We start from the raw sequence: 26,622 nt of genomic DNA, 5'->3' as shown, positions 1-26,622 counted from the left end.
TTTCCTTTTTTGGGGGGGTCTTATTCCCTCTTTATGGAAATGGATTCATAGACACGGTCTCTCACATTCCTGGACGCTGAGCGGACTGAGCAGCACGCAGCCGAAAGACACGGAGCTTGCTGCGTCGGAGAGCACAGCCACTGGAGACCACACGCATTCGTATAAGTAACCACAGGGAAACCACAGCTCTGCGCACACAGGAAGCCCTGTCCCGTCTCTCCTGTCCTGCTGCTGCTGTCGTGTTAAAACCCGAGAACTTACACTGTCTGATTTTTTTGTTTTACCACGCAAGTTGTAACATGTGTAGGTAACATTAAAACCGATCACTTGTGTCGGTCTGGCAGTGCGTAAAAGTTGCACTCTGGATTTGCGTTCCGGGTAATCTCATGCAGCACAGGGTGGAAAATAGTATAAGAGCGGTACGTTCAAGATTTTCAAATCACAGCTTTGTTTGGTTTTGTTTTGAATCTGATCTCTCGCCATAGCCACAACATAGGATGTTAATGGATTAATACGAAGCATCCGAGAGATCCTCGCAAAGTGCCGAGCCACGTCTCGAGAAAACACCGATGAAAACGAACGTCTGAGTGCATGTTCCTCATATGTCTCCCCCTTTATTATTATTATTTTTTTCCTAATATTGCCTGCTGGCCTCTAGACCTGGCGATCGAGACTTTAAGTCCGACCCTGTTTACGTGCGCTGCTGGAGTAGGGGGGGAGAAGCGAACGGAGGAGGGGGTGGAGAGAGGGAGAGAGAGAGGGGGGAAAGAGAGAGACTGCAATATCATTTGTGAATCCCTCTCACAGTGCTGCAGATAGGGGCTGCCAACACACGCGGCGCGTCTGCAGGTGTGGGAACAGGAGGGATATGTTGGACAAAGTGAGAAATTAAACCAACCGCTTCCCAACAACTGCTTCGGATGTACATTCCATCTTTGTTTTGTTTTGTATATGTATTTTTTCTATTTTTAATATTACCCTGATTTTTTTTCCAGTAGGTTACACATTCGTGCAGCAAGCTGGTAAAAAAGAAGCGAAAGAGATAGAGCGAGAGTACTATTCTGCTAGTTGCAAGTGACTTGGAGGAAGACAGCCGGACAGGTAATTTCTGCCTTACGTTCGTATCGCCGAGCTCAAGACAGTTAACGAGCTGTTAACACAGTCGGCCGGGTGATGACTTCTCTGAACTGAGCGGGCATTTAAATGATCTTCTGACATATATGGACATATCACCGGACAGAGGAATACAGAGGAATACTGGAGCCTCACCCAAAAATTAAAAGAGTGGGGGAGAGAGAGAGGAGCGTCTACAAACTGTGAGTAAAACGGAGCGGCTTGGACTGAATCTACTTTCTGGTTATTTGATGCTCGGACTATAACGTTTTGGCTTTTTTTTTTTTTTTACGCGCATGACATTCAGATATTTTGGGAGGAGGGGGCCACTGTCCGGGGCGCACGGAGAATCCGGCTTGTTCTCTACATCACTTTAAAACAAACAAACAGAAAATACTAAAAGAAAGGAAGGAGAGACATTCGAAGGAGGGAAAGCAGAGGAGAGCTAGGTAAGCCCGTGCGTTTGCCGATTTTTTTTCACTGCAGCAGGAGAAAAGTCCGGGAGGATGAAGTCTCACGCATCCCAGACCAGAAGGCTTCGCTCTGAATGAAAGCGATATTTCCTTCCCATATTCGGACTTTCTATTAGTGATTTTTTTCACTTATTATTAAAGTGGACATTTTTTTCCTCTCCATTCCCCCTTCCTCCTCTGGGCTGAACAATGAGGACTACTGGTGCAGTGGACTATTTGTACTATTGCATGCTCATCTTGCAGCTTGTGCATCAGCCCGCTGCCAAGCAAGTGCTCCGGTACCGTTTAGCTGAGGAGGGACCAGCAGATGTCAGAGTAGGGAACGTAGCCACCGACCTGGGCATTGTCGCCGGGTCCGGTGAGGTGACGTTCACCCTCGAATCCGGGTCCGATTTTTTCAAGATAGACAACATTACAGGTGAGCTCGCCACCAACGAGAGGCGGATAGACCGTGAAAAACTGCAGCAGTGCCAAATGATTTTTGATGAAAACGAATGTTTTATTGATTTTGAAGTGTCGGTGATAGGACCAGCGCAGAGCTGGGTCGACCTCTTTGAGGGAAAAGTCATCATATTAGATATAAACGATAACACCCCGTCTTTCCCTTCCCCTGTCCTGACACTTTCTGTGGAGGAAAACAGACCCATTGGAACCCTTTATCTGCTGCCCACAGCCACAGACAGAGATTTTGGCAGAAATGGAATAGAGAGATATGAGCTCATTCAGGACAATGGGGAGAATTCAAGGCGATTGGGGTCTTCTGGGGATTCGTTTTCAGGGAAGAGGAGATTTGAGGATGGAGCGAGCAGGAGCAGTGTCTTTGAACTGCAAGTTGCTGACACTACTGATGGAGAGAAGCAGCCTCAACTCATCATTAAGGGGGCCCTTGATAGGGAACAGAGAGACTCCTATGAGCTTACACTGCGCGTTAGAGATGGAGGAGATCCCCCTCGCTCCTCTCAGGCCATTCTTAGAGTAATGATAACTGATGTGAATGACAACAGCCCTCGGTTTGAGAAAAGTGTGTATGAGGCTGACCTGCCTGAAAACAGCTCCCCTGGCGCCCCCATACTCCAGCTCAAAGCGGCTGACGCAGATGTGGGGGTTAATGGTCAAATAGAATATGTGTTTGGGGCAGCCACAGAGTCAGTAAGGAGACTGCTGAGGTTGGATGAGAGCACGGGGTGGCTGAGTGTGTTGCACCGCATTGACCGTGAAGAAGTGAGCCAACTGAGGTTTACCGTAATGGCCCGTGACCGAGGCCAGCCACCCAAGATGGACAAGGCCACAGTGGTGCTGAACATCAAGGATGAGAACGACAACGTGCCTGCTATAGAAATTCGGAAAATTGGACGCATTTTCTTAAAAGACGGGATAGCCAATGTGGCTGAGGATGTGGTGGTGGACACACCCATTGCTTTAGTTCAGGTGTCAGATCGTGACCAGGGGGAAAATGGCATAGTGACTTGCACAGTGGTAGGAGATGTGCCCTTTCAGCTCAAACCGGCCAGCGAGATGGAGGGCGAGCAGAATAAAAAGAAATATTTTCTCCACACGTCTGCACAACTGGACTTTGAGACAACACAGGAATACAATGTGGTCATAGTGGCCGTGGACTCTGGGAGCCCCAGTCTGGCGAGTAATAACTCTCTTCTCGTCAAAGTGGGCGACACTAATGACAACCCTCCTATCTTCAGCCAGAATGTAGTAGAGGTTTCGTTTCCGGAAAACAATGCACCTGGTGAGAGGGTGACAACAGTGAAAGCCATAGATGCAGATAGTGGGAGGAATGCTGAAATAGCCTATTCCCTAGACTCATCAGTAAATGGGATTTTCTCTATTGATGCAGACAGTGGAGACATCCGAGTAAACACCATTCTGGATAGAGAGCTAACAGAGCGCTACGAATTCAAAGTGATAGCCAAAGATAAGGGCATAAACACCCTTCAGGGTTCTGCAACAGTGGTCGTCCTTGTGGCCGACAAGAATGACAATGAGCCAAAGTTCATGCAGGATGTTTTCACCTTTTATGTCAAAGAGAACCTTGATCCTAACAGCCCAGTTGGCATGGTTACAGTAATCGATGCAGATAAAGACCAAAATGCAGAAATGGGCCTCTTTATTGAGGAAGAGGAGGACATTTTCTCGATCGAGAATGAAACCGGGACTATTTTTTCCACCCTGTCCTTTGACCGAGAACAGAAAGGTACCTACACATTCCGCGTCAAGGCTGTGGATGGAGGTGACCCTCCCAAATCTGCCACCGCCACAGTTTCACTCTTTGTCATGGATGAAAATGACAATGCTCCAACTGTCACTTTCCCAATAAACAGCTCCTACACCCTTCTTCCTCCCTCCACTAACATCAGAACTGTGGTCAGAACCGTCACAGCTAGCGATGCAGATACTGGCATCAATGCGGTCCTGAACTTCAGCATCATTGGGGGTAACCCCTTCAGACTTTTTGAGATTGATGCAGAGAGAGGGGTGATTTCGCTAATGGCAAAGCTGGAGCAGAAGCATCATGGCCTCCACAGACTGGTGGTTCAGGTGAATGACAAGGGGCAGCCTTCGCAGAGCACCACCACACTAGTTCATGTGTATGTTAACGAGACTCTTTCCAACTCCTCAGCTGTGGAGGCCCAGGTGGCTAAGAGCCTGAGCACATCTCTGAACACCAACATCGCCGGCGACCCCAACTATGACCTAAGCAAACAGCGGTTAAGTATTGTAATTGGAATAGTTTCAGGCATCATGACAGTCATCCTCATCATTCTTGTTGTTGTCATGGCCCGTTATTGCCGCCCAAAGAACAAGAACGGTTATGAAGCTGGCAAAAAAGACCATGAAGACTTCTTTACACCACAGCAGCATGACAAATCTAAGAAACCCAAGAAAGATAAGAAGAAACAAAAGTCCAAACAGCCGCTCTACAGCAGCATTGTCACTGTAGAGGCCTCGAAACCCAACGGGCAGCGCTACGACGGCGTCAACGAGAAGCTGTCCGACAGCCCTGGCATGGGCCGCTACCGTTCAGTCAACGGAGGGCCGGGAAGCCCAGATCTGGCCCGGCACTACAAGTCCAGCTCGCCACTGCCCACAGTGCAGCTTCACCCGCAGTCACCGACAGCTGGAAAAAAGCACCAGGCAGTTCAGGACCTGCCCCCTGCCAATACCTTTGTTGGTACCGGAGATAACATTTCCCTTGGATCTGACCACTGCTCTGAATACAGCAGTCAAACTATCAACAAGTACAACAAACAGGTAAGAAGACACATTTCAGTGTTCTTTTGTCTCCCTCCACTACTCTTAAATGTCTTCTGCTTTTTCCTCTTAGTGTTCTCTCTCCCATAATGCTTTCTGACAGGGCTAGTCTCAGTAGTCTTGTTGCCTTTATGGTGCTAATGTGTGTCAAGTTAGCGGTATTGATCTGTTTTGGTTTGGAGTGCCATTCACATGTAATATTGAAAGGAAAGAGAAAGGGTTTAGATTAGCTCAGGAAAGGATACTGTTACAACTTAACCAAATGTCCGACTATTTTGGACTTTTATCTCAGCGCGTTAAGCTGCCTTTTCCGTCATGGGTGTCACAACTCTTAACCTTGGCAATATGTGTTAGAAAACTGTAGACAGCTCACATAAGGATTTGGTTTGCAGTTATTTTATCCCAGAGGGGCGCATGCATGGCAGGGGCTGGCTGCACTCCCCTCTGCCCTGCCCTCTGTCTGAGACAAGGCTACCTTTTCTTCTCATGCAAGGGAGGAAAAAAAATGAACAAAGGCAAAAGAAAAAGGGAAAAGGTAGATGCAACACAAATGTGGCTTTGTTAGGGCTCTGAGTCACTTTGAGAGAATCTACTTGACTAAGAACATCTGGCCTCGAGTCACATTAACATCACGGTGTGCTTCAAGGTCTGCATCAATTCATTGACCTCGCAGTGAAAACTGACACTTTTATATCAACTCCCATGTTGTGCTTCAGCTTCACATACTCCGTATTTTCTTTTCCTCCATGTTTATAAATGTATGCCGTCTTGTACCTGCTCCTCTTTCTCTTCCACACGTATCCGCCCTCCACTCGTCTTTCCCCTTTCATGTTTCCTTTTTCTTTTGCCTTGCTCCCCCCCCCCCCCCCCCCCCACCTTTAATTCTCCTCTTTCTTTCACAGCACAGACAGAACTTGTAGGTGACGCTATTCGATTTTTAAAGTTGAGGAAGTGTGTGCTTTTATGGACTCGGTCATTATATTTCTCTGGCTGCTTTTGCACTGTTAGGTGAAGCAACAGCGAGGAATCAAAGATAATACTTAATGAAGCCAGCTTATTTGCGTTTTCGTGAAAAAGAACACCATTGTATTTTTCCTTTTTTTTTCCTATGGAAGTCTAATGAATTATTGATCTTTCTTTTACTTTGTGTCAGCACTACTCCTTTTGAAATAGTGTTAGTGTTGACTAAGAACATCTGTTATAGTGTTCGGTAGTGTTGCTCGCTTGCTTGCACTTTTTTATTTCCTGGTTTCCCCCTTCTCCTTTAGATATCTTTGTTCTTGCTTATATTCTTCCTCTTCCCCTCTAACTCTTCCTTGGACCTTTGTAGAACTCCCTTGCATGTCTTGCATCCACCTGTGCCGCCTTTCCCCCCCTCTGTAGCTCTTCCTCTCCCTCTATTTATTCCAGCCTCATCCACATCTTAGCCCGCACAGCCCAACTCCTTTTTCCCCCTACAGAGCTTTCTTTTTTAATCTTTACTGTCATCTCTCTATGCCCTTCTCTCCTTCCCCTCTGTATTTCTCCCCTTCAAATCATTTCAGCCCTCTTTTAACTTCTCTTCCTTCTCTTTCCCTGCTCTGTCTCTAACAGCCTCTAATATAGTGCATTCACTGAGCTGCTTCCCAGAGTGTGAGGAGTGCTGTTGTTTTCGGATGTCTCCTGCATAATTAAAAGGGCACTCTATTTGCTGCTGCGGCAGCGGCATGTATTGTGTGTCACTATGCTCCACTTATATAATTATTTATTTACTCTCTACATTAATGCACCGCTAACTTTTATGGACTGTGCATTTCTTACCATGCAGCATCTTGGAGGAGGAAAAACAACAACAATCTGCAGCGCATTTTTAAAATGTATTTCTTTATTTTTTGATTCACAGGTGCTTAATTTTGGAACCCAAATGGCATTAAAATGGTACAAAATGTGCTCAGTGCTCTACTGGGCAATAACATCTAAGATCACTGTGTCATATAGCTGGTTTATCATTGAATATACAACTGATAGCATGTGTTCAAATTTCCATATATGCCCTCTGGGCTCAGTAAATACTTACTGTTGATGCATTCAGTTTGGGTCATAAGGACATAATTAAATGGCTACACAAGAGAGCTAACTGAAGAGAAGGTGTGTGCTCATGTGCTCCAATTATGGCATTAAACAGCCACCTCTGTATGAGATTAAGTAGTGAAGCGGTCACGCTCTTGATTTTAAGATCACTGCATCTAAAAATATTCTGTTGTCTGGCGAGTGCTTCTGAGGCTAAGGACATAATGAAACACTCTAGGAAACTCGTGCGCCTCGCTTATGGGAACAAGTTGTGCACAAAAAAAGTGTTAGAAAATGATAAGATCAAAGAATGCTGCTTTTTTTTATCATGTTTCATACATATTTAGACCTAAACTCATGTTCCTGAGCTAATTTAAATGTCAGATTGACCCTTTTTTCACATTTGGCCACAATTAGTTTCTTGTAACTTTCTTTCGGAACATTTGTCACCGTGCACGTGTTTTGTTACGCACACACACACACACAAAACCTTTCTTTCTCGCTTTTTTTATCCATCTGTGGGAAGGAATAGAGACGGGCGCAAGAATGACGGCCCTGTTAGCGGTATAGAGAATGGCCCCCACTGTTTCACAAGGGACTTGGGGTTGGGTGGAAAGACAGAGAGAAGGACAGCGAGAGAGGGAGAAAAGTGCTGACCACTGACTGTAATGTCGGAGGTATCGGGTTCCATCTTTCTCCCTTCTCGCTCTCCTAATCTTACAGTAACCGCACAGGCAACCTGCTCGGGCAGGTAACCAGGCAACTGAGGAAGTTTATCAGTGAGGCGAACCTTTCTTTTTAGCCTGACAGACATTTAAAGAGTCATTAAGTTGAGCTAACTGTGAGGGAGAAGCCAGCGTGTCACCCAGCTGCTGCTGAGTTTGAACAGGAGCAGCAGCAGACCTGACATTTCATCTCTTCCTGTCACTCCATTGATTGCAGCTTATGTCATTTGTAATTGTCTTTATTTTCTTCTTCTTCTTTTTTTTTTTGCTATATGCGCACAACATTATGCGTGGTCTAACTGCTCCTTATATACGCACGGCCAAGCCATTCCATCCAAAGGCTGATGAGAAGCGCATTCACTTAACAGAACACTTAACTTTATTACTTTTGGCAGTAGCTTCTGTTCTGCGCAGCGGCAAAAAAATAATACCATCCAACCTTGTGAGGAATGAAATCACTTAGTCACTGAATTAGCACAAGCCATCAGCTTTTGTTTTATCATTACACTTCAAAGCGGCGCTCGTGCCCAGGTGGATCACTTTTAATCAGTAGTGAGCCACAGCAGCTTGTATTCTCTGCTCTTGCTGCGTAGCCCCTCAGGGCAGTCAAAGCCGCCGTCCAACCACTTACACCAGGTTATCTTGCCTCGGGGCTGATGCGGCAAGCATAACTGGACGCTGCCCTTAACCCGGCTTCCCCAGTGCTCGTCTCCTGCACTCCGGCCAGCTGTTCCTCCTGCACCTCTCCTGCACGAGCTGAATATGGCCGCAAAGCATCTGATTTGCATAGGGCAAACCCTCGCCCCTCTGCACTTATATAGGACAAACAATATCGCCATGCAAATGGAGGTCACTTGGGTTGGTGGTTGTAGCCAAAACATAGGATGCGATTGCCCTTCAGACTCTAAGACGATCAGGAAACCAATATGGAAATGTGGCTTTTTGCCTACGGCATCATTTGTTTTAACTTAGGAAATGTAGCTGCCTAAACACCTGTAAAAACCCACAAGTGCACCAATTTAAACGGACAAAGGATCAGTTAGCCTCTATATTAATGCTTGCATTTAGGATCATGTAATCCTGTCTCTGATTTCAGCCCACTGCGTGTGTTTTTTGTATTCTAAATACACATATACAGGCATCAAACTCTCATAAGTGGGAGCTAGTGACTCATTCAGTTCAGTAAGACAATTACTTGCTAAAAGGTTCTGCTGAGTCTGTCAGAACTTTAACAGGTTTAGTCATGCCCCAGTCTCCATCTAATTGTTGATTCAGGTCACTTATTTTGCTTTGTTATAATGTGAGCCAGACAGTTGCAAAATCAGGTAAGCAGATATCTGGGCATGTGGCTGGTTGATATAATCAGATCAGATTTCGACTGAGCCAGATCATGAAAATTGATTGTTCAGATTTAACCGCAGGATATTATTATTTTAGAATTTGACATACATTATGAAAACAACCCATAATGCATTTGGGGATTGTGTATTTTTGGTTCTGTCAGATGAGTGTTCTGCTTAATAAAAAAGAAAAAAAAAAAGGAAACTGAAGGATTAAATACATTGCTTTATTGCACAGCTCTACGTCCTTTCATTTAAAACCACTTAGAGTCGACCCTCACTGCTGGCTGTTCTACCTGCTGTTCTTTGCTCAGCTAGCATCCCACACTGTGATATGTAATTGCCTTTAGAGTGCTTCTATTCAAGATTTGGTAATCTTGCGTCCGTGCATTTCGGTCTAATGCTGCTTTGAAAAACTGGCACAAAACTAAGTTGGATTTTCTGATCCCAGACACGGGATTTCCAAACGCACATCATTAGGACCCAGATTAAACATTTCTGGCCAACTGGCACCATTATCAAATTAGCAAAACTGGTAATGAAAACATTTCAGCTTCACAGAAATTTCCAACAGAATGCCAAAAATGGGGGGAAAAATGAATAATCTTGAAATCTTGTCTTTAGTAAGAAATAAGATAATGTGCAATGAGCTGGTTTGTTTAATGCCTCGTTATTATTATTAGTGCTCGTCCTTTGTACTGCTGACTGTGGCTAATTTGATCAAAATTGTTTTGGATCTATTACGGCTTAATTCAATCTACGGCTGCTCGGGCTTTTGTTGTTTATGTTCCTAAAGGAAAATGGAGGGAGTAAGAGAGCTCAGTAATACTCATGAAACTGCAGCGGGCAGCATTTTCTGGTATAATGTGGTTTGGTGATTTGAATGCACTCGCTCTAAGGCAATTACTAATCTAAGGATTAGACTTACCTGATATATGGGCAGAAAATGGTGGCGACCGAGAGAAAAAGGCAGGGAGAGATTGCAACGGCTGGTTGCTACAGTGCCTGCTATATTACTCTGCGTAATATTTTAATACTGAGTGTGTGTTTTTTTCCTCCCCGCACTTCCTTTACTTATAGCACGAAAGCATTTCTTCATTTCTTTCCCCCTTCTTCTTCACCTCCCTCTTTTCTTTGCATATGGCAGCGAGCACATAAAAAAATCGCAGCGCTTGCCATCACGGAGGGCAAAAAAGCTTCGACTCACCTGCAACGTTTGTCACGATAATACGGGGGGAGTGAGGGGAGGCGAGAAAAAAACAAAAAGACGAGAAATTTAAGCCGCGTGCCACCTTGATTGCTCTCCACGCTGCTGATTGTAAGTGGCAGTGTCGAGGATGCCACCTTCTCCTCGCCGCTTCTTTCAATTTGATGTCATCGAAAATGGAATTTCATTTCATACTCGGCAGCGATCACATTAGATAGGGCTTACCAGGATAAAGCCGATTCATATTTGCAGATTTGCTTTTCCTGTGGCACTATCAATCACCGCGCGCTCGCCATATTGCACACTTGTTTTTCACGGCAATTGTTCTGAGGAGTTTGTACAGTAAATTGACTTTTACAAGGCTCCCAAGGTTTATGATATGCTATGCTAGCCTCGTTGCTTTCCCCGTTACTGTCCCCTCGTATCGACTCCACAGGCCGGAGCTCAGCTAAATGAGAACAGCACTTAGCTCTACTGCTGTGCTGCTACACCCCCCCCAGTAAGTTCCCTGTTGACAGGTTGGCTCACAACACAGATCAAAAAGTAAGAGGGGCTGTTTGTGAGACTAATAGGCAGAACAATAGCTTACTGTGACATTGTACCTCATCAAAATTGCAACAGCGTCTGGCAGGTACATAATAATGTGGGGGGGGAAAAAAAAGGTCATAGGTCATTTGGTCTCTTGGTGTTGATTCAGTTCATTTTAGTGTATGAACAGGCGCTTTGCTCCCACAACCACCTGTCGGGGAGGGAGGGGTGGTGATTTAAAACCCCATCCAGCATCAGCCATGTTGTCACATGTGGCCTTCATGAAAATGAGAATAAGAGCCGTGAAAGCCAGACACGCCGATCCATAATTTACCCCTAAGTGCCACCCTTTGCCACCGGCAGGCAACTGTAAAGCTCCTCAGGGCAAAAGTGAACTTGTTTATTAAGCTGACAGGTGGAGAAAAAGAGGCTTTAACTGGCATGCGGTCTCCCAGCTGGGCAGGGGAAGGATTCTGGACTTAGTAAGACAATGTGTGTGCGTGCCTGTGTGTGTGTGTGCGTGTGTATGTACGCCATGGTGTCGACAGGGGGAAAGTTAACAAGTTCAAAGGTGCAATTGGACCGTATTTAATAAGTACAGCGTTCATTCTGGATTCAGTTTTTTGTTGTTTTTTTGGTTTTTGCACCTGTTCTGTCTTTCTTCCCACATTTTTAAAAGTCCTTTTTTCGTATTGAAAATCTGTTGAAATATTAAGATGGACAGAGACCTCCTGACTGCATAAGACAAAGTAAGAATTGTCCGCGATAAATAATGCATCCAAAGGCTTTGTTGTTTTTTTTTTTTTCCTTTTCTTTTCTTTCCAAAGGATTTGCCTTTTTATTAACAGGCTGCAGTCATGCATATTTACTAAGCAGCAGACTATAATGGATATGACTTGACTTGGGTAGGGGAGGAATAGGACAGCTTGACTGCTTCTATTAGCCCTGTTTTGGTGCGGCTCCCACCATGTGGCCCCCAAATGAGATTATATGTGTATGAAACAGGAGGCAGAGCACTCACCGACCATCCATCAAAGCCTGGGGGGACCTGTGTGAAAGTTTGTGCATGTGTACTCAGTGGGTTCGCTCACTGTGTTGATGCATGTGTGCATTTGTTAGGGTGTGATAAAGTGTGTGGGTGTACAGTATGCACGTGTGTGTGTGTGTGTGTGTTTATGCATCCTGCGAGGACTGGAGAAGAGAGCAAACGGGGGCCTCCACAGTTCAGCCTCTCCATCATCCTGCACGCCAGGCACACGCGTAGCGACATGCCTGAGAGGGTTTCAATATCCTGTGTATGTGTGTTTGTGTGCCTGCGAAGCTGTGTTTACCCAAGGAATGCAGTTCATTATATTTGTATGTGTGTCTGGTTATTACATATACTCTCTACACACATGCGTAAAGAAGCAGATGGAGAATGAAGGCGGGGGCAATACTTTATCTACACCTTTTAAAAATCCACAACAAGCTCCAGCAGTCCGGGTGTTGATAGCGCGCCTTTTTTCGTGGCTCTCAGCAATCACAAGTGCAAAGAACTTGGAACTTCTTCGCCCCGGCTGAGCTAATTATTGCAACGCCAGCGCGTATATATTTACCCTTTTCAGCTTAAACGTTCGCAGTTCCACGTATATTAAGTCCTGCAGATATGCTTGGAGGAAAGAAAAAAAAAAAGCTGAAATATTCATTAGCAAAGTACTGGCAGGGGCAGCAGAAGCCCCTGTATCGATGGGGCCTTACCTGGCAGAGAGCAGGCTATTAGCCAGGCCCGATAAATCTTGTCAGAGGCTGGAAGAATCTGCCTGCCTGCTGAAGAATGAAGGTCACGGGGCAGCTGGAGTTACGACCGGCCTCGCGAGGTAGCTGCTACCAAATCAGCTGAAATATGAAGTACAGCTAGTCTTCTTTTTTTTTTTTTTTTTGAAAAAGAAAATTTTTCAATTTGCCTCTTTCTTGGTGTACAGTTCCCTCTGATAGCTTCTTTCTCTGTGCTGCATAGAGCTATGTGAATAAGTGCTTCCTACGTGCATTTAAAAAAATCTCGTCTTTGTACTCGTGTTATCATGAAGTAGAAGCATTGACAGCAATTTGAGACCAATCCAGTTTTTGTTCTGTGGCATCAGTAGTGTATGATTTCATAATCAGTATTTATTTATTTATTTTTTAGAATTGAAGCAATTATTCAGTTGTTATGGACAGAAAATCAAGCATAACAGACAATCACAGTTTCAGTCTCGTGGCAGCGTATAGGTCTCTAACTTACATTATAAAGCACTTTGAGGGGACTGTGGTGATTTGACGCTATATAAATAAAACTGTATTGAATAAATTCTTGCATGTTCCTGTTAAAAGTGAGTTTTTCCTTCCCACTGTTGCCAAGTGCTTGCTCATAGGGGTCATCTGTTGGGGTTTTCTCTGTATTATTGTAGCGTCTTTACCTTACAATATAAAGCACCTCACATACTGACTTTTGTGATTTGGCGCATGTAAAAAAAGATGAACTAAAAGCATTTTTCTAATAATATCTTTTAGTTTTAGAACTTTGTTTGAGAAAAATGAGAAAAATCAGTCTGAAGAAGTTAATTTGGGCTTTTGGGAAATGACTAGGCTTCACTAGATCAATAATAATCAAAATACAATCTGTTGCGCCTTAGTTACCATTGGAGTAATGGGTCTGCGATTCAAATATGTGTTCATAACTTTCGTGATGATACAGCGCTTCTGTGGTAGATTTTGCTGATTAAAAAGAAAAGACAAAAAAAGATCTCTTGACTAAAAAGCAGTTAAAGTTTTTGCACAGCTCTGTATCATCCTTCAAGAATAAACGGCACTGTATATAGTCTGACACCAGCCCTTGTGCGTTGTGTGTATATACTTCCACGACCGGCGCTGTTGGAAACTGCAATATAAAGCAAAGACGACTGGCTTTAGTCAGACAAATTCTACTGTGGATTGAGGAGCTCCAGACATTTAATATGGTTTCATGTATTGATTTGCGGCACCTTGCCCTATAGCCTGTTTATTATCTAGCTTTGGTTTCACCTTTTACTATTTTTCTGACAGAATCTCAGGAGACTGAGTCCTCCCGGTTATTTCTCCTCCGCTCTTACCGGCAACAAAGTTCTTGATAGCGACTACACATTAGTCTCTCTCTCAAACTTTGCACTGGGCAAACAACTGGCCTGCTGTTTAGGTTCGCCGATGAGTGGGCGACCCCAGGTGCTTGAATAATAAGAACATGTTCTGAGCTGTGGCTTTTGCTCAGTTTTCTTCAATTATGGAGGAGAGACAAACGGGGGGTTGTAATCAAGACTGAAAGACTGGCCTTTGACAAGGTTCATTTACTCTTTGAGTTGTTCCAGTGCAACACTTGGGACGCAAAAGCTAATTTTAAATTACAGAGTGGATTCAGTGGTGAGAAGTGCCTTGAAGGGGGAGCCGGTCCACAGAGTCAGGGTGGGGGGGAAATAAGGGAATGTTGTTACATTTGTTGCCATTCGGGTTGAGGTTGATGAGGTCTGGGATTGGGGAGAAAGGCGAGGAAATCAATCAAACTGACATGTCCGGGGCAGTGAGATTATTAGAATAATGGTAAACAAAGCAGCTTAAACATGACTGGGTTTTTCCTGTTTTTTGCTTTTTTTGTGCCTCAACTTTATTCCTCACCCAGCATTTGCTTATTAAGCTTCACTTTACGTCAGATTCATCACTTTTAATCTGCCTGTAATGATATATTAATAACAGTCTTCAGTGGAAGGAGGCAAACTGCTGTGAGCGTAAGTGTATAAAGGAAGCCTATCACACAGTGAAGGGCTCTTATGAACTGGTGACGTGAGGGGAGCTCAAAGTGACATCGACAAGCGGCAAAGTGCCTACACGGGTGACATTTACAAGTGCGTCGCGGAGATCCCCAGCTGGACTTAGAGGGAAGATTGTTACTTTCTGTTTAATCACCATCAGAATTCTGCGGGTGCTGCATCAAATGTTTGAGTAGCGCAGATTACTCTCCCCCGTGAAGCCAATTGCGGGCAATCGTTTGATGTCTACGCAAATGTGCTTAACATGCATAACCGTTCCTGCCTCCCTTCCCTTCCTCTGCACATTTGAAAGATTTACGTCGGGGTGTGAGCATGTGTGTGTGCCTACACTTTAAAGTCTCTTTGAATAAGCTTTTCTTTGCAGAAGCAGCCTCTTCTTCTCTGTGAATTGGGGACATGACATGACAATTGGAGACCTTGTAATTTATGTTTAAAAATGCCAGAGTTATCCGTGCCAGTGTGATTTTGTTTGAACACGGAGGCACACTGGCTAGGGTCCTCAGTCGCTGTTTAAAACCTTATGCTTGTGTTTGCGCAGGAATCCTTGGTGGGCTATCCATTGTTACTATGGCAATATACCTCCGCCGCACTCTTCCCCCACCCACCGCAACTTCTCCCGTGGCCATATGCCTGGAGTTTTTTAAAAGGTTTTCACTGCTCTCTCTCATCTCGCTTGTACCCGGTAATTCAGACCCATCAGTGCCAAAAGCTGAGCTCAGGCGCAACGTCCTGCTTAAAAAAAAGTCACGGTATTTTAACAGCTTTGGCCCGAAGTTGGATGAGGCGTGGGAACGTCATGTTCCGCTAAACTGTTTTGATAAAGCCATCTGGGCAAGCGGGGAGCATTTCAAAGATGAAGGTCCCTGAACACTAAATTGGCAGCAGTTTGCTTTACTACAGTGGGCTCATCTCTTCTCTGTGTCACATCTCCTTAGGGAACCTTTGGGATTTACTGCCCTTCCCACTTTGAGTTCTTGATTCATGAGATCAAATTAGACAGTGAGAGAACATCAGTGGTTGCACAATGCTTTGCTCTTTAACTCAAGGCCAGTATTTTGGCAAAGCCTCAAATGCGCTCCACTTGCTGGTTAACCATTTCCTACATCTATTTCTGCTCGAAATGTGTGAATCATAATATGAAACCGCTACAGAGAGATTTGAAATACTAGGAGGGACCACTATAGCCAAAAGATGATCGTGAATTACATCTGCAGTAAATTATACTGGGTGGTATGGCTCTGTTCATGAACTCTGCACATGCAAACTTGCATACTTGGAAAGACCCATCTCACATTTCCATGAGCGTACGTGGAAAGACAGAACCAGGTAGAGCAGTGGTAAAAACAGAGCAGGTATCAGTGACAACAGATGTGCCATTGATTCATTCAGACGCAGCATTAAGCCTAGATTACACTTATCCGCTAGGGTACGCTTTGGTCCGATTGATGTAAATTTCATCAGGGTCTGTGCACACATCGCTATACCTATCTTACTCGTCCACGGTTGCTTTACATTACACTGAACCGACTGCACATGCACCTCAGGCGAAGACCTCAAGTGGACTTTGAAGACGTATAACAGGAATAACAGTCTCCAGAGTTTATTCGGATCTTTAGAGAAAATGAGCAGGGTTGGAGGAGGGTTACAAGGCAGCTTGCAGTTGTGCAGCAATTGTGGGGAAGTTTAAACAACTTAAATACTTTGCCTTATGTGAGATTGGATAATTTTATGTTTAAAAGGGTAATAGCTGAGGCACCAGCCGATATGGACTTTCCCTAGGATCAGCTGACCTACTGGGATTGCCTGAGCTTAATTTTGTGGCTCAGTTATAAGCACTGTTACAAGTTACAAGAAGAGAGAAAAAAATATGCTTGATGTGGCTAAACAACAGCAGTTCCGGCCCTTTTGAGACAAGAAATGCTTCGTAAGGTCGAGCCTATTATTGATGGGACGTATTGAAATCTTGTGTTTTTTCAAACATTCCACACAATCTCGTCATGAATCAAGAGATGAAACAAGTTGTCTGTATTTTATTCCATATCTGAGGAGAATGACGACTGAATAGCAATTAATCCAGTGAATGATGGCTGAATAGCAATGAATTCATTCAGGGAGATTAAAGGAACTGGTGTTAAGGATCAAAAAGAAGGAATGGTGAATGCATACAGTGAATGCCTAAGGACTAGAGCGAATGACTAAGTGTGCGTGTGTGTGTGTCCATGTGGTTGTGTTTGTGTACGTAGAGTGAAAGGCAGTAAATCACCCTATCATAACAAGAGGTACACAGGAAGCTCATCAGCCCACAGCTTAAAACCAGAAGCAAGAATAACAAAAGTGAACTCCAGAAGTTGTGTGTTTGTGCAACTGTGCGTGCATGTCTGTATTTGTGTGTGAGTGTGTGTGAATCTAGCTGGAGAGTATCTCTTCACCGTAATGACTCTCGGCAAGCATGCAGCCTAATGAAGTGGGACTTTGCCTGTGTGACGACATGAATGCGCCTGATTGGGAAGTTGCTGCGAAATTGCTCCCAAAGACTACCTGCAGTGTTTGAACACGTTCGCTCCATGTTTTACGCTTGGTGATGATAAACACTCACCTTTGTTTTGTCAAATCTTGCAGTTCCACTACCATTTCAGCTTACACATCTAATCCTGTAAGGAGGTGCTGTATTTCAGTCTCCATAAGACATTGCTAGAGTGCAGTAGCAACTTGAAGAATTCTCTTACAATAATAATATCCCTCCTCCTCGTTCTAGAAAAGCTATAGCTGCCTTTAGGAACACACATTGGCTCCTGTATGATTACTGGTCCCTGCGCCTCTGCAGACTTGGTGTCAAAGCTCATAATGAGCGCTGTGGGCAGTGAGCGCCGGGTTCCTGGGTGCGTGATAAAACGAGGGGCAAAGAAGGTGTCTGTGCATGTTTGTCAGACGTGAGCAACGCTAACACAAGCTGCATTTTACCTGTTCCACCTGCAGCAGCGGCCTGATCTGCTTTGCCTGCTTAGCATGTATCTCACTCCAGGCAAGGCTGCGTGAGAGGCTCAGCTGTTTTTATTAACATCTAGGAGGTATAAAAAGGTTGAAGAGGAAGACAACCAGGTAAAAAAAAAAAAAGAAAAAAAAAAGAAACAAGCTCCACTTCATAAACTGCAGCTGATGGAACTGACTAGGCAATGTGTACAGTTTCTTATATATTGCCTCAGCCATCGTGGCTTATTTATACCGCTCATACTTTCAGGCGTTTGTGTGATTTTTCAGCTCTGACTCAAATACGCCGCACGGATATTGTGTGCTGTCAAAACGCAAATGGAATGGCGGCGAAAAACCCACCGCACCCCCCCCCCCCCCTGAAAAAAAACACACGCACCCTGTGTCCCTCCCACAATAAGGTTTGATCCGAGAGTGATGCATTGTGGGAGGAAATGGACGCCGCCGCCGCTGCCTCACGTGTTTGCCGTGCACAGGCACAATGACAACAACAGTTGCGACAGCACTAGGAGGAGGCCCCTTTTGTGCAGCGCGAGCTGATACACCGAAAGGGAGTGACAGGTTTGAAAAATTGGCAAACAGTGTTTGCTGGAAGGCTTCCTTGGGGCTTGGGTACCTTTTGAAATCATGTGCGAATGCAGAGGAGTGTGAATGAAAAATAGCTGTGTGATCCTGCCATGTTGCTTCTGTCAAGAACGCGTGATTTTCTATCTTTCTTTCCCTCTCTCGCTCCTTCTCCCTCCTTCCCTCCCACAGCTTGCTGTCATCCTCATCTGCCCCTCAAAGCTCACCTCTTTTTCTTCTTCTCCCTTTTCCCCTCTCTCTCTCCGTTTCTCATCATCTCTGTTTTAACGCTCCCATTCTCTTACCAACATGCCCTCCTCCGTCTCTCCTATGTGTTTTTGCTTTTCTCTCGTTCTCACACCCCCCCAACAATCCCCCCACGCCCCTGCCCCCCCCCTCCCTCTGTTCTTCCAGCTTAGCGGACGTGGTTATTTAAGGCTTAGAATCCATAAAACCCGCCTTAGGTGTGTTTGCTTTTGTTACTTTCCCAAAATGGTGCAGTGACTGCCACATTGTTTGCTGTTGATCCTCATTCAGCCACTGCCTGTTAAGAGGAGAGCTTCATGTGGTTTAGCGGTGACTCGCGGCCTCGATGGGGCCCTCCCGTCAGTAGGTTTTAGGTAGCGTACATTCTACCGGCCCCTGACCCTTTTTTTCTTTGCAGCAGGGCTCTAAATGTAAGTTATGATTACTACCTGTGTGCAATACTGCAAATACTGCAAGTAAATACTGGGCTAATATTCCCGATATCGATAGCAATACTGATACTTTATAAAGGCAGGTTAAGTAGAGGAGAGAAGTGTGTCATGATTCCTCAAGTTAATCATCATCAATTTGCTCATTCTGAACACATTTTAATGACCATGAAAACAGATTTTTTTACTTTGCACAATAATTACATCTTTCAGATTTTTCAAGACCTGTCTCTAAGGCGCAACTTCTGTTTTTTAAATGTGTTATAGGCGATAATTAAAACATTTAACCGTCAACACAGTAAGGTTCACACATTTTTCATAGTTCATCTTTGAGGTATATTTTTTCATTTCCAGTTCAGTGGGCTGAATATATTTGAATATATATTATATATTTGTCTATGTGTACGTAGTCTACATGTACTCTGGATTAATGTTGAAGTCTGACTGCATGAGAAGAGTGTTGTCTGCACAGATCTGTCTCCTTTCTTGATGAACGGGTTCAGTGTACTGAACTTAAAGGACAGAATCAAGTCTAGTATCAATCCGATACCAATACCAGCATTTGTATCGATACTAGCATGATTTGTATCGATATGCCCAACTTTACTGAAAACCATAAATGCAATGCCGAGACTAGCAGAAGCCCAACCAGTACAGCAGCATACTCAGCTCCAGACCCATGTGTACGAAACAATTAGTTAATCTCCCCATCTGCAACAGCAAGATTTTTCTTCACCCCCTCCCCTTCGCTGCAACTCAGACCGAAAACAGTCACAGCGTGATTCTTCCTGCACAACATCTGTCCCAGATTGCTCTACCCTTCCTAATTAAACCCTGTTTACCTCAACAGTCTTAAAGCAGACTACTGACTAATTATTAGGCACAAGCTCCTCAAAGCCGGGTTTAACTTTCACAAACTGATGAGGGTGCTGGTTGTTGGAGCTGGTGAGTGAGAATTAGAAAAAGAGAGAGAGACAGGAACAAGAGCCTTTCCCCTTGAGCGTCCCCTTCTTCGTGTCGTCGCCTGGCATCGCTCTTTCACACCAAAAAAACTTTAATTAATGCTCTGAACAGTTGTTAAACATTGTTTTGGTATATTCAATGGACGAGACTATAAAAGAGTAGAGAAAAGGGGAAGTGGAACTTGCGGCAATTTCCAGTCATACATTTTTAATGTTTATTTCACGGTTTCTTAATTAAGTCCATGCATCAGAAAAGCCCCAGTATCAGAAGGGAGTTCAGGGGTTGGGTTAGCTGACAAATTTATAATGCGTTTATTTTCATGACAAGGCCCATGAGGGATTTTAATAGATATATATTTTTTTTTTCAAGTGGAGTTACACATTTGCCCTTTTGGTGGAAGGACTGGTGGCCCTGGTTAGTTTGATTTCTACTCTGGAAGCTGTGGATACACCGCAACACATCTTTTCACATGTGAAAATATATTGGATGGTTATCTGAAGCATCAGCACAGAAAGATATATTTTAATGATTTTTCGGCCTGGTTTTACAGACTCTTTAAAAACACCCACAACTCCACAGCTTCTCTATCTTGTGCCTCTCTCGCTTGCTCTCTCTCACTCACACACACACACACACACAGAGTTATCCTGGGCGGCAGCCTGATTCAATTAGTAGGAGGTGAGGAGCAGAGAGATGAGGGTCACTCTCGCCTGTTCCAGCCCGAATGGAGATGCTTCCTGGGAGACCCAGTTTGTCTCTAAATTTGGCTGCTCCTGGGTCATTGTTTCATCACAGCCCCAGAATGGTTCCCCGGGCTCCCCGTGACTCTATAAGTCTATCTATACATCTATAATGTATATTTCAATTTAAAAGCGCCTGCTCCCTTGCTGATTTTGTTTTCTTCCAGTGTTCCCTGTGTCACTGGAGTGAAAACCCAACACCCCTCCAAGCTATTGGGAGATGCTCTGTTTGTTTTTCTCTCCATACACGAGTAAAGCAATGAAGCTGGAATTTACATTTACCAGCAGCATAAGTACATGCGTATTACTACACTGACATTTTATTTCCAGCCCAGGATTTTCCCTGAAGGCTTTATTTAAAAAAAAAAAAATAAAGCTGGTGGAAAAAGTAATATAAACAACTTCTATAAAATCACTTATCACCTATCCCTGAAAATATAATGATAACTAGCCATGCTAGTGCTCCTGTGTTATTGAAGATTTTTAAATGAGCATTCATAACAAGAAAGGTATTAGATATAGATTTCCTGTAATGGCAGTTACTGACAACGGCTGGCCCTCCCATCAAGGTGTAATGGACAGAGGGATCAATGGTGAATAAACAGCAGGCCTCAGTATTAGAAAGCTACTCAAACAAGCAGCAGTTCCAATCTCTGATCAGAGTCCCATCAGACCGCTGAGCCAAGAGGTTCAGCGGTCTGATAGGATGCAGAGAAAAAAATAAAAATTCTTCCATGCGAACCAGTCCATTACATGTATAAATAGCACTTCAGTGCGAGCTCACAAAGCATAAAACTCTGTGGCTGCTTGTGTTCACACATTATTGAGGTCTTTTACTTTGCCTTGTTTGTCCACAATGAAAGATTTCTAACCTTTTAGAGCGAAGGCCTCGAAAAGTCTTTCTGGTAGTGTTGATTTTTATGAGAGGCGGTGGATTTCATTAGTGATAAAAAAGGCCAGAAACGTCTCTCCAGCAGAGCCAGCTGTATGTCTTACCGTAGTTTCACGTGGATTATCAGTTGCTGTAACTGAGCAGGTAGAGCAGGTCATCTACTAATCTGAAAGTCGGTGGTCAATCCCTGGCTGCTCCAGTCTGCATGCCAAATATCCTTGGGCTAATCTCAAGTTGCTCTCTGATGCATCCATCGGAGTGTGTCTGATATGTGAATGTTAGATAGAAAGCACTTAATGGGTGAATGAGGCATGTATAAAGCTCTTTGATTGCTCAGGTAGAGTGGAACCAGCAAATTAGCATTAATCAGCATTAAAATTATCTCCTTAATATTATGTAGATTTCCCTCATGTCGCTGACCTATCGAGGCGCGGAAACAGGACATGTGATGGTGTTGCGGGGCGGCCGGTAACAGAGCCTTTGGATTGGGGATCCAATCCAACACAAAAACCCCGCAGTCTTCAGCGGAGTGGGTGGTACCTGTGGAAGTAGCGCGCAACCGAATACCAGAACCGAAGGTTTCCCAGTTAAACTTTACCTTAAAAAAAAGTTAATCCCCTCACCTGCCAGTGATTTTAATGTTGTGACTGATCTGTGTAGCTGTGCTGATACAGTATGCAGAGCGAGGAGATCATCTAAAGACATCAAAGGCACAAAGCAAGAAAGGGGGCTAGCTGTGGGGTGCCTATATTACAGATAATGATGGACAAGGAAGGAAATATTTATGCATCTCGAAAAAAGATCAGCCTAGAAAATTGCGTTTATTTATAAAAGAAGTGGTGGAAATATAATGTTTTCCCTCCCTTGAGGCTTAATTTGACTTTATTTTTAAATATTCAGTGTATTAAGAAAATATAATAAAAAAAGAAATCATGTTTTCCTCCTTCAAGCTCAGTAATTTTTTTTCTCCAGCCCTGGGTTGGTGTCACCTCTGCGGAGAGAGTGATATGTATCAAAGCGCAAATACAAAGGCACTTTTGAACGCTTACAGAAGCTATCCAGGTCTTTTTGGTCTGCTCGGGATGAACAAAACGAAACACCAAGGCATCAACAGCACCCGCAGGATTTAATGTCTCATCCTCTCCACAGCCGTGTCTACATGTATTAATAGCAAATCTTACAGGTTTCGAGGATACGGGCGTGAGTCTCCCAGAGTTAACATTGTCTGAAGTCGAGTGAGTTCTGGCACTCGTCTCTGAATCAAATTGTGTGTGAGGCATCTTCCCCTCAGGGGAGAAAGGGAAGATGTGAAGAAGCAAGGAGCTCAACAAAAACAAGTCTTTCTTGTTTTTTTTATTCCACTCAGTGATCGCTAATTACAGACTGACAAGGCTCTTGTTAAAACAGTATAAAAGGTGTGTGTGTGTGGTGGTGGGGGGATAAAGACATGAAGAAAACATTAAATACCCAGCGTAATTACATTTATTGTGGCACGCCGGATGGAACACACTCCTCTTATTCTCCAGAGACTCCCATGTGCTCGTGGAGGGAAATGAATCTGTTTCATTTTAATTAAATAAACACAGATATCTGATGATTTACAGTAGGTGACGGCTTGTGTCAAAGTTAAGAAGGTTTTCTAAGAGTTTTGGAGTGATTTCTACACTCCATTGAATACCTCAAAGGACCACCGTTGAATACCTGGCTCCTTTCCTGCTGACAGAAGTTATCGCCAAGGCCAACTGTTCCCCTAACTAGTCTAAGCTCTTTGCCAAGTTTTCCTCACATTTCCTTACTTCACTTACACGCCCAGATCATAAACTTGGTTTAACTGAAAAGGAAGCGGGCGACTTAGATCTTAGTACATGCCTCTATTCGCACCATAATAGTATTGCAACAACTGTAGTGCAGTTTGGAGTAGTAGTAATTCTTAGATGAAAGGGCGCATGGCTTAGAAAAGCCATCTCGTGCCGAGTTTAACATGAAAACATTGCGGTTTTTCTTGAAGTCATTTCTTGTTTTTTTTGGCTTGCTTTTTGTGTTGCAGTGGGCGTGTCCATCCTGTGCTGTCACGTTGGAATGTAACAGTAGCTTCTGCCTGTCATTTACTCTTCAGGCATCCACGTGGTTTGTTCTGGTTTTTCCTGTTCGGTCTCCGTTCGCGTGCATCTCTTTCGTATGCCTCGCTTCCGTCGCTGTGGCACGTAGTTACAAAAGTGTTTATTTCCTGACTGCAACAAGGTCACAGCACTCTGCAAGGTTATTCCACGTCAGGGCTCCAGTACTTCTAATGTCTTAGGGATCGGCAGAGAGTTGAAAGATGTAGATGTGGAACAGGCAGGCTGCTTATATCATAGTGATTTTTTTTTAATTCAAGACATTTCCTTAGCCTTTGTAAAGGTTGCCTCAAAAGCGGTACAGTCAGAGAAGTATGAGTCACAGGTAAATGATGGTGCTGCATATTTTAGGTGAAGGAAGATTAGGCCGAGCAAATCAAAGAGATTTTCCCATTTGGAGGTGCTGATATCTGACCATTACAAAATCAATAAACAACTTAGAGATTTCCACAAAGAAGACTTTAATATGCTCTTTCTTCAAATTACCACCTTTAGTGTAATAGTTACCTTGCTTTTACTTTTAATACTTTCTATGCACAAGCGCAACAGTACTTCCCTCGCATTTATACTCCAGAAGATGGGAAATGACTTCTGCGATTTCTTTGAGACCACCACGACACCTGCCTACCTGCCTCTTTCTTTCTTTTTTTTTGCCTTCTGAGATTTATGTGATCCTACAAGGAAATGTTGGATTCTGTGTACAGTAATAATTCATCTCATGTCTCAAGCTCACAGGAGCACTGTCTGTTGCTCACGTTTCAAGCCCCTCTGCATCATTAAAATGCCTCTGGCAACGCACTCCTCGTGTAAGCTGTTTCTTGTCTCACACTTACTATCCAACATCTCATTTTGGCAGTGCGCAGTTGGATCACCTCAGAAAAGTCCAAATAAGGTGTTTTCTTGCAGAAACACCTTTTTTTTTTCTCCTCCTTCTCGCTTTCCACTCCCGCTCTTGCGGCCCCTCATTTTTCTAAATCAGCATGCTCTATTAAAACAACGCCAAACAAGGAGCTGTAAGCAAGGAAACAAGCTTAGAAAATTCATTAGTCAGGGCGTTGTTTTTGCAAAATTAAACATTAACTTTTCTTTCTTCTTCTTTTTTTTTTCTCTTCTTCTTCTTCTTCCCGGCACCTCGCATGAGACACGGTTGCCTGAGTGTTGTTTGTAGCTGTTTCATTCGCCTGGGATAATGAGAAAATTCTGCATATCAATATTAGCCAAAGAAATCTCATATCCATACTAGGATGAGGCTGGGTAATTTGAATTTATACCAAGGGATTTACAGTCATTCTGTGTTTTCTGAAATAGGAGGTGGAAAAAAAAAGTGGTTTACAAACTCTTTTTGCTCCCTGTCAGCCCGTGTCGGTTTGATAAATGAGCGATGTTAAGCTTTTTTTAGTCGATCTCGGAGTAAGTAAGGAAGGTGGCGTGTGCCTAATCACGATGTGATGCACAAGGCTTAAAGATTGGTAGAGGGCCCCAGTCTGTCTATCTGTGCGATTAGATAGGTCTCACTGGAGGAAAGCTACTGCCACTGTCCTCAGGTAGCAAGTAGGGTTTTGCAATCTAGCAACTCTTCTTAGTCTGACTGCAGAACCAGGAAAGATCATGTAAAGGAAAGGGTGAGTTTAAGGCCTGATTCAGACTTCTGTGGTGAATCTTTGTTGAGCCCACAGCATAACCAATGGAAGTGGCTGATGTCATTGCCAACTTTTACGCTTGTCTCTGGTGCATTATGTCTTAATTCACTTTTATTTTCAGTTTTAATTATATAGTACCAAATCACAACAGCAGTCACCTCAAGGTGTCTTGTATTGTAAGGTAAAGACCCTAGAATGATATGCCAGCCAATGCTGTGCCAGCCAATAGGAACAGATAAAATTATTTTTGTTGTGGTCAGTTTTTTACAAAAAAATAGTTAGATTTCTTTAGCGGCGCACATCAGGCTTCAGGGTTTCAGAGGGGTTTGCGGTCACGACGTAGCAACGCCGTTGATTTCTCACTGAAGCATAAATCCCTGGTCTTGCTAAGAATTGAAGACTGGAAGCCAGAAGACTTCACTGATAATGAAGAATAAAATCAGTAAATATACAAAATAAGTCAGCAACGCACAACAATCAAGTGTTGTGTAACAAAACTTGCTGGGTTTACTAGACAATGAAAAGATGTACTTTGATGTGACTGATGTTAACTTTTACTACAACATGCAGGATAATTTGCAGATCCTATAATAGTCCATTAGACATTAATATAGATTGGTCTTTAAAGAAGAATTTAAAAGATGTGAGACAAACAGCTGTAAATCCTGCATTTATGATGTATTACTGTGCACACTGTACTTAATAGCAAAGTGTGTGGATATATGTCTGCAAACACACATTAAACTTTATCTTTCCCTAATGGTGTTTATATGACCTACAAACCTGGCCAAGTACCATTAGGTCAGAGTGTGCCACCAGCCTGGCTCTTTCTAGCAAACACATAAATTCGAGTACGTCAGTCGGTCGAGTCTCATTTTCACTTCATTACTGGAGGTAACCGAATGCATTAATTTAGCTCTGCATGCGGAAAATGTGTTAGCCTCAGCATTTTCATCCACGGAAGGCCTTTTAATGAGAGCTGTTTTTATACTACAATGCATTATTCAATTAGAAGGATGAGTAAAGAAAGGCCCGCTGTAAAAGTCTCCGACACGGGGTACTGGCCAGACAGATCTGAGACCTCATTGAGACGACTGGAAAGAGAAGGCAGAGATGGTGAGATGGAGTAATGAAAAACATTCAGTCTCAATCAGATTATTAACATGAACCCAAATACACACTCACGCTACCATAGCTTTGCTGGTGGTAGCGTCACTAACCAGCAAACGAAAGCAGAATGATGATAAAATATTTTAGCTTGATTGGCGTGGTGAATATAGCACTGAGAGCTATTGTTGAGTTGCACATTTCTTCGATGTTCTTGCTTCTTTGGAATATTAGGCCAACTATTTAGCACTTTAGATCAAGTTCTTTGAGAAAATTGGAAACTGAGTCTGTTCAGGATATGTTTTCCGCAGAAAATAAAGGCACGTCTTGAGCTTGCGGAAAATAGTGCCTTTATGTTTCCATGTGTCCCAAGCCAAGTTTGCCTTGTGTGGTGTCAGGGGC

The 26,622-nt window shown here is 43.7% G+C and overlaps 1 protein-coding gene across 5 annotated transcripts in view; it reads left to right on the top strand.

The window, feature by feature from the left end:
- Window positions 1-26,622, top strand: part of pcdh7b (protocadherin 7b) — a 135,601-nt gene that overhangs the window by 19,179 nt on the left and 89,800 nt on the right. For 4 of the 5 annotated variants that reach the window (XM_040043614.1, XM_040043613.1, XM_040043616.1 and 1 more), the window contains exon 1: window positions 816-4,850. In XM_040043614.1, the coding sequence (XP_039899548.1) occupies window positions 1,776-4,850 (3,075 nt within the window). In that variant the 5' untranslated portion in view covers window positions 816-1,775. Of the gene's footprint in view, window positions 1-815; window positions 4,851-26,622 lie in introns of those variants that run through there. The other variant, XM_040043612.1, reaches the window with a different exon arrangement.

Source organism: Simochromis diagramma, unplaced genomic scaffold (assembly GCF_900408965.1).
Source record: "Simochromis diagramma unplaced genomic scaffold, fSimDia1.1 OVJJ01000656.1, whole genome shotgun sequence".
Lineage (NCBI taxonomy): Eukaryota > Metazoa > Chordata > Actinopteri > Cichliformes > Cichlidae > Simochromis > Simochromis diagramma.
The sequence above is the reverse complement of the archived record's forward strand: the minus strand, read 5'-3'. Positions and strand labels throughout refer to the sequence as shown.